The sequence below is a fragment of the Microtus ochrogaster genome, chromosome 5 (genome assembly GCF_000317375.1).
Source record: "Microtus ochrogaster isolate Prairie Vole_2 chromosome 5, MicOch1.0, whole genome shotgun sequence".
Lineage (NCBI taxonomy): Eukaryota > Metazoa > Chordata > Mammalia > Rodentia > Cricetidae > Microtus > Microtus ochrogaster.
The window spans coordinates 82,443,597-82,451,796 of record NC_022012.1 but is presented as its reverse complement, the minus strand read 5'-3'; the positions used below and the strand labels follow the sequence as shown (position 1 = coordinate 82,451,796).

Below are 8,200 nucleotides of genomic sequence, written 5' to 3'. Positions count from 1 at the left end.
ATTTATTTATTATATATACAACATTTTTTCCATGTACACCTGCACACCAGAAGAGGGCACCAGATCTCATTACAGATGGCTGTGAGCCACCATGTGGTTGCTGGGAATTGAACTCAGGACCTCTGAAAGAGCAGTCAGTGCTCTTAACCGCTGAGCCATCTTGCCAGCCCACGGAAAAGGAACTTTTAAGCTAGTGATTGTGCTAAACAAACTGCATTTACGGACAGTGTTAATGTTAAACAATGTTGCTGAGGTTTACTTCTTCTTAGGTTAAAAAAAAAAAATCAACATAAACACAGTCTAGATCTCACCTGCAGCAAAGAAAATGTACTATTGTTTAAGGGTAAACCAGTTTGGTTCAGTATGTTCAGAGTAAACAGTAGCTCAGAACTTCTACGTCACTCTGTAATACCCACTAATCTCATATATTTGGTTGTGAATCTAGTTTTTAATGGTTGAGCCATCTCTCCAGTCCTATCCACTAAACTTAACGAACGAAAACCAAAGAACACCAGTGTGCAGAAGTAACTGTTGCTGTTTTCAGTTATAGTACAATTAAATTTTTCCTCATGGCACAAAGATTCCAAAACAGCACTGCAAAAAGCTGTATTCCTTGGGAGTATTGATTACACACTCCTGTCCAATCACCATGCATGACCGGCGCGGCTGGTCAAGAGTTCTGATTTTAAAACGTGGTACTGAAAAGGCACATGCTTAACATTGACATCCAAAGGACAGACTAGAATAACTAAAAATAGTAACAAAAACACTAAAAAAGTTATCTTTTAGAATTCTCCTGAGACAATGAAGAAAAGCGAGGAAGTAGAAACTTGCATGCATCAGTTGCAGGGCTATGTCACTGTTAGCTTACCTCCAGGAGAAGGAGAGTCTCCTGCTCGGTCCACTCCCTTCCAGCACTAGCACCTTTGCTCTAAAGACAAAAAGTAGAGATCATTTACTCATCACAGATGCACAGTGCGGGGCTCAGCAGACGTTGTCAAGCTCACAGCAGGGCTTTATTCAATCCACCAAGATGAGTCCCCAATAACTAAACATTCAAAACCTTCAGCAGAAGGCCCGACATGCTTTAACAGATCCTTGTTTTCATCAGTCACAGGAACTACTTCCATGCTATTTCAACTTTGGAAGATATACAATCTGAAAATTTATAAATAAGAAAAATCAACTATAATTATACAAAAATAATCTAAGAGCCAGGCAGAAGGATGACAGGGTAAAGGCTGTCACTGTTAGGGCAGGAAGCCGGAGTCTGATTCTCCAGAACCCACATGATGGAAAGAGAACAGTGTCTTCCAAAACTTGTTCTCTGACCTCCACACAACCATGAGTGTGCACACACATACACACATAAATAAATACAGTGAGGAAAATATTAAGGTAAATATTTAGTTAAACTTGAAAAAAGATCTTTCCCTAAAATTCTAAGACAAAATGCACCACATATATACAACACTAGATTATTTTTTAATAATTTACTTTAACTTTAGCGATGCGAGTGTTTGGCCCACATGTGTACACCATGTGCAAACAGTACACACAAAGGCCAGAGAGGGCAGCAGATCCCTGCAACTGGTCTTATATAAGGTAGTAAGTTCCCTGTGAGTGGTAGGACCCAACCAAGGTCCTTTGCAAGACCAGTAAGTATCCTCAGCTACTGGGTCATCTTCGACCCCCAAAGTTTGGCTTCTTAATTCCAACCCTAACAATTCCACATTATCCCCAATCTATATCTCTGAAAAGTCTCCAAGTGGTTCCCTAAGCTCACATGACCACTTTCTCGACAATCCTTTCCATGAGGAAGATGGTTTTAAGATATAGGTACCCTATAGGTTATAAGCCATCTAAGCTATGACAAGATAATCCTTGATTTGCAGGAAATGTTCCAATCATAGATTTATTTGGGACAGGCTACATGGACTAGTTGATAATATTCTCTACTTTTAAATGTATGAACTCCAAAGACAAATGCTATAATACTACAAATTTTCCTACTTTTAACTTCGCTACTCTTTGAAAACCTGTTATGTATAAATAGAAAAATTACCATTCCATGGTTGTGTTGCTAAAGCTTACCAATGTAAATGCTAGAATTTCATTCTGTATCTCAGTTACACGCACACAGTAAAGATTTAATTATGCTTTACTAGGCCTCTACAACGTTCAGTTTAAATCATAATGAGTATCGAACATTTGCAAAACAAAAACAAAACTAAACACAAAAATCCCAAAATTCAGTTTTTAACCTAAGTATCCAGAATTCCTAAAAGTTAGTTTTTTTCTAGTTTTGTGGTACATAGAAATTAGCCCAGACAATAGGACATGGTAGGCAAGTGTCGTCTCATTGAGGTAAATCTGACTATAAAAGCAAGTTTAATGAAAATATGCACTCACAATATATTGCTAAAATGCACTTAGAAGTATTTTAAGACAAAGGAACTTCTTAATAAACCCGAATCAGAGGTATCAATCAGTTTGAGAAACAAAACCATTAACATTTCATCTGACCACAGAAGGAACCAAACACAGAAAAATCTGGGGACAACTATACAACTTAGACACGGACAGCACTGATGAGCAGGCCAACAACCATCTCTCCATTTCTTCCACGTACAAGAATTCACTGCATCTGCACTGCTTACATCAAGACCTATTTCCTATTTTAAGGACAAGGGGCTTTCACAAGCCTCTTCAGGGGCTTAGAAATGTAAGCTGCAGGAGAATTCTGTATGGTTTGTTTCTTTTATATTTACTGACGTGCACAAATCTGAGGATTTCAGATAAAAACTTCCCATGTTAAAAAAAAAATTGTGAAAGGGAGCAAGATATAAAGCTCAGTGCTTAAGGGCACTTATGCTCTAGGAGAGAAAACAAGCTCAGGTTCCACCACTCAGGCGGTTACAAACAATTTTAAGTACAGGTCAAGGGATATAATAATGGCCACTTCTGACCTCTAAGGACACTAGGCTTCAAGTGTAGCCTATACACATAATACATATACAGACAAAACACTCCTGCACATGGAAAAACAAACAAAACACAAAAACCTTCACCTAAAAATGGCAAGGGGGCTGAAGAGAAGGCTTGGAACGAGCACTGGCTGCTATTCCAAAGACCCAAGTTCAGGTTCCAGCACTAGCATGGCGGCTCACAGAATCTCAAACTACAGTTTTTGGAACCCCACACCCTCTTCTGGATTGCACTGTCAATAGACAAACAAGTGATACACAGATGATATGTATGTGTGTGTGTGTATAATATACACACACACACACATATGTATGTATGTATGTATGTATGTATACACACACATGCAGACAAACATACAGACAAAACTTCACACAAAGTAAAATAAAAAATAAACTTTATTACAAAAAAAAAAAAATAGGTGGGCATGGTGACACAGGCATTTAATACCAAGGCTCAGAAAGCAGTGACAGGAAGATCTCTGTGAGTTCAAGGCCAGCACTGTCTACAGAGTTCCAAGACAGACAAGGCTATAGAGAGAACCTAGTTAAAAACAAAAACAGAAACTACATCAGGCAGTAGTGCCACACATCTTTAGACCGATCACTCAAGAGGCACAGGATCTTTGTGAGTTTGAGGCCAGCCTGGTCTACAAATTGAGTTCCAGGACAGACAGAGATACACAGAGAAACCCTGTCTTGAAAAACTAAAAAAAAAAAAAAAAAAAAAACTACAAAGGATTCCTCCTTTAAGTCTTAATTAATTGGTCTGATAGAAAGTACAAAAGCATTCAATACATTTCAATGCTTTGAACATTAGGTTTCATTGGCTGTACATCTTGCTTGTTTACTTTTTTAGTTGCTTTAGATTTCTGGGTCTCTTTGCTTTGCCTTTAAACACACAAACACATGCACACACAAAATGTGTATACAAATAAAAAAACAATTACCGGTCCATAGTTTCCTTGTATTGATAAAACTGATAGAACTTCATCCTGTATCTGAGTTACATGCACACAGTAAAGACTTAATTATACTTGAATGATATTACAGCAAACATTTGTGTATATATCTATATGTATATGTGTATTTGTTTACCATATGGAAACCTGATGAACAAAGAGGCCAGAACAAGGTGTTGGGCCTCCTAGAACTACAGTCATGAATGGCTAACTATAAAATAAGTGCTGGGAACTAAACTAAGAATGTTTACAAGTGCAGTTAAGTTCTCTTAACCACTGGGCCATCTCTCCAACTGCAGTGTTTATGGGTTTTTTGGTTTTTTTTGTTTTTGAGAATGAATCTTTATTAGTCTCAAACTCAAGGTAATCATCGTGCTAAGTGCTAGGATAACAAGCTTAAACAATTATGATGAGTTTGGGGGATGGATTTTGTCCTAGTCATGTAATCTGTATGAAAATAAGTGGAATGTTCCTTTTACTTTTTACACTATTACAGTGCTTGAACAAACAAAAAATGTATTACTAATAAACATTTAAGTTATTTTCATTTTGTCAGTTCTATGTAAGATTTTACAATTGTTTCTTATTTTTGGTTTCATGACCAACAACACTAGTTGTATGTCTATTAATAATTGGATATCTATGCTTGCCTTTAGGAGCATTATACATTTCTTTGGTATTTGCTACAACTTAAGCAGTGGAATCTTGACCTAGAGTGATGTTTTGAAGAATCCTTCAAACTACCTGCTGCACAGGAATAGAAATAAGTCCATCCTAGTCTTGACTATTTCTCACTTTTTCAATTTTTGTTTACATATTTCTATGCTTTTAAATAGCCTATATGCACATATATGGATTTGGAATCTGAAAATATCATGCCTTCTCAATTAACAGCTTTTCTTTTTCGTTTTGATTTATCGAGACAGAGTTTCTCTGTAGCTTTGGAGCCTGTCCTGGAACTAGCTCTGTAGACCAGGCTGGGCTCGAACTCACAGAGATCCGCCTGCCTCTGCCTCCCGAGTGCTGGGATTAAAGGAATGTGCCCCCACCGCCCAGCTTCAATTACAGCTTATTAAACCAGATGTGTTTAAGTAACTTCATCTACTTATGCTAGTATCAATAGAATGCTCCAGCTCTACAGTGTATGTAGGTATATCTTCTTCCATGTATTACTTTTACTTGTGTCTATGTTCTAAACTCCAGTTTCTGAAAGAGAAAATATTGCTGTCATTTTTTTAACCCAATTTGACCATTTTTGCTTTTCCAGTGATTAAACTTTAAAAAAATGTTTAAAAAAGAATGTAGAGATAACTCAACAGGTATAATCACTGGCTGTTTTTTCAAAGCACTCAGGTTCCATAATCAGCACCCATATGGTGTAAATCTCCAGTTTCAGAGCATCTGATGCCATCTTCTGGATTCAGAGGGTACTGCACGAAAATGGTGCAAGACATACATGCAAGATTATATATATAATTAAAAATTTAAAATTATATTAAAATTAATAAAATTATATAATTAAAATTTGAAAAAAACAAATAAAAATACTGTGGCTGGAACTGAGTAGAGGGGTCCTTGCCTAGCATTTGAGAGGCCCTAAGTTCAATTTCCAGCATGTGGACTAAAGAGTGAGAGCACGCATGCATGTTATTATCTCTAGGGTCAATAGAGAATCAACCAACCATCCTTGCTGATGTGGGAGTGTCATATATCAATCTGTTGATTTCATTGATTCAGCAATAAAGAAACTGCTTGGCCCTCATAGGTTAAAACATAGGTGGGAGGAGTAAACAGAACAGAATGCTGGGAGAGAAAAGCTGAGTCAGGAAGTCGCCATGATTCTCCCACTCCACGCAGACGCAGGTTAAGATCATTCCTGGTAAGCCAGCTTGAGGGCTACAGCAGATTATTAGAAATGGGCTAGTCCAGGTGCGAGAGCTAGCCTAGAAGAGGCTAGATAGAAATGGGCCAAGCAGTGTTTAAAAGAATACAGTTTCCGTGTAATTATTTCGGGGCATGAGCTAAGCTAGCCATGTGGGCGGCCGGGTGCTGGGGACGCAGCCCCGCCGCCCCTCTTTCAACACCTTGCTAATTTCCAGTGTTCTTAAACTATTCCCTGTACTGTATCCTTCTGTTTGAACAAGAATTTTTTCTTCTGTTTTAAAAAACTCTCTTGCTTTAGAGCTCTGACAGACTTCAAACATACTACGTTATACCTAGCCTTTTATCAAATTCACCTTTATATGTATATATAGTATATATGAGATAATATATGAGGATATTATATATAACTATATATAATAATATATATAAAACCTACTAGTCAGTTATACTTTAAATAGCTGTGTTGGGACTTATAACATTAATTTACAACTTATGAGTCTACTTTCAATTAATATTTTTGCATTTCATATAAAATGTAGGAACTTCCACAGAGTATACTTCCAGGTCTACTGAATTTCTTTGTGCTGTATATGAAAGTGGTCACTCAAATCCACACATAATGGATCTAAACACTGTTATTACTTTTATAGTAGTGGTCTTCAATGTTAAAAGCTCAATGGCGTGTATTACCACATGGAGCAAAAAAAAAAAAAATCCTGTACTGATTCATGTATTGGCTTTTCAAGTATAATTTATTCAATTACATATGCTATAAAGGTGTTTTGTGGGTTTTTTTTGTTTTTTTTGTTTTTTTTTAGTTTTTCGAGACAGGGTTTCTCTGTAGCTTTGGAGCCTGTCCTGGCACTAGCTCTTGTAGACCAGGCTGGCCTCGAACTCACAGAGATCCGCCTGCCTCTGCCTCCCGAGTGCTGGGATTAAAGGCGTGTGCCACCACCGCCCGGCGCTATAAAGGTTTTGGTAAATTATAATTGCAGTGGCTGGAGAGATAGCTCAGGGGTTAAGAGCACCAGCTGCTCTTCTAAAGACCTGGATTATTACCCCAACACCATATGGCAGCTCTTAAGTGCCTGTAACTCCAGTTTGACCTGATCTGACATGACACAGCAAACACACGAACAAAGCATGTAAACATACAGGCAAACACTTACATACACATAAAAATAAACATGGCTGCAGAGATAGAACAATAGTAAGAGCACTGGTCACTTGACAAGGACTCAGCTTCTATGCCCAGCACCCACATGGTACAGCTCATAACCATCTTCTAACTTCAGTTCCAGAGCATGCAATATCCTCTTCTAGCCTTTGTAGGCATAATGAAAGTGTGCAGAATAAAGACATATATATATGCAACTGAAACACTCCAAATATGAATCTCAAAATGAAGAAATGGCCAAAAGATCTAGGGAAACATAAGGTAAGAAAGAACTAAAGAAGGTAAAAACTCACACTGCTCTAGGTAATTAAGAAAAGCAGGTGGATTAGGATGCTGTACTGCCAGGAGCCACTTTTGACTCGTGATAAGCCTACCTGTTCTCACTGCTCTTCATCCTGAGGAATTTCCTATACTTTTTTGCATGATGCTATAATGGTAAGTTCTACACTTTAAAAGATCTACATTTTGTTTTACCCCACTGATTACTTAATGCAGATTTCCAAGGTGAGTTTTTACTACTTTACAATACAAGTTATTTGTCCTTTGATTTCTATGTCTGATGTTAAAGCATCAGCCATCAGCTGATTTGTTTCAGGTTATTTTTCTTTTTTCTTTTTTTGAGACAGTTTCCCTGCTACAGCTCTGGCTGTCCTGGAACTCACTCAGTAAACCAGGTTGGGATTAAAGCCATAAGTTTTATTATGCATTTAAATTCAATTTCATTTCTTAGCCATATATTTATCCTCATTTTGCTTTCATCATAGTTTAAAAAGGGTATTATTTTCGAGTTAGGCGTGTACATGTGTGTATTTCTGAGGTTCTAAACGTGGAGGTCAAGGGACAACCTTGCTTGTAGGCCCTTAGCTTCTATCTTGTTTTACTGTATCCCTCTGTGCTCCCTACTCCAGATACTCCATAAGCTTCAAAAGGGTTCTTCTATCTCCTCCCTTCTTGCTGCAAGAAGGTGCTACCAAATGCAACTGGTTTTTTTTTTTTTGGTTTAGATTTCCTTTTTCTTAAATTAATTAATTTATTAAAGATTTCTGCCTCCTCCCTGCCACCTCCCATTTCCCTCCCCCTACCCCAATCATGTCCCCCACCCTCGTCAGCCCGAAGAGCAATCAGGGTTCCCTGCCCTGTGGGAAGTCCAAGGACCACCCACCTCCATCCAGGTCTAGTAAGGTGAGCATCCA

At 37.9% G+C, this 8,200-nt stretch overlaps 1 protein-coding gene across 1 annotated transcript in view; it reads right to left on the bottom strand.

Moving 5' to 3' along the window:
- Positions 1-8,200, bottom strand: part of Smarcc1 (SWI/SNF related, matrix associated, actin dependent regulator of chromatin subfamily c member 1) — a 106,200-nt gene that overhangs the window by 48,899 nt on the left and 49,101 nt on the right. Inside the window, exon 19 of the mRNA XM_005348198.2 lies at positions 872-931. Within this exon, the coding sequence (XP_005348255.1) occupies positions 872-931 (60 nt within the window). The remainder of the gene's footprint in view (positions 1-871; positions 932-8,200) is intronic.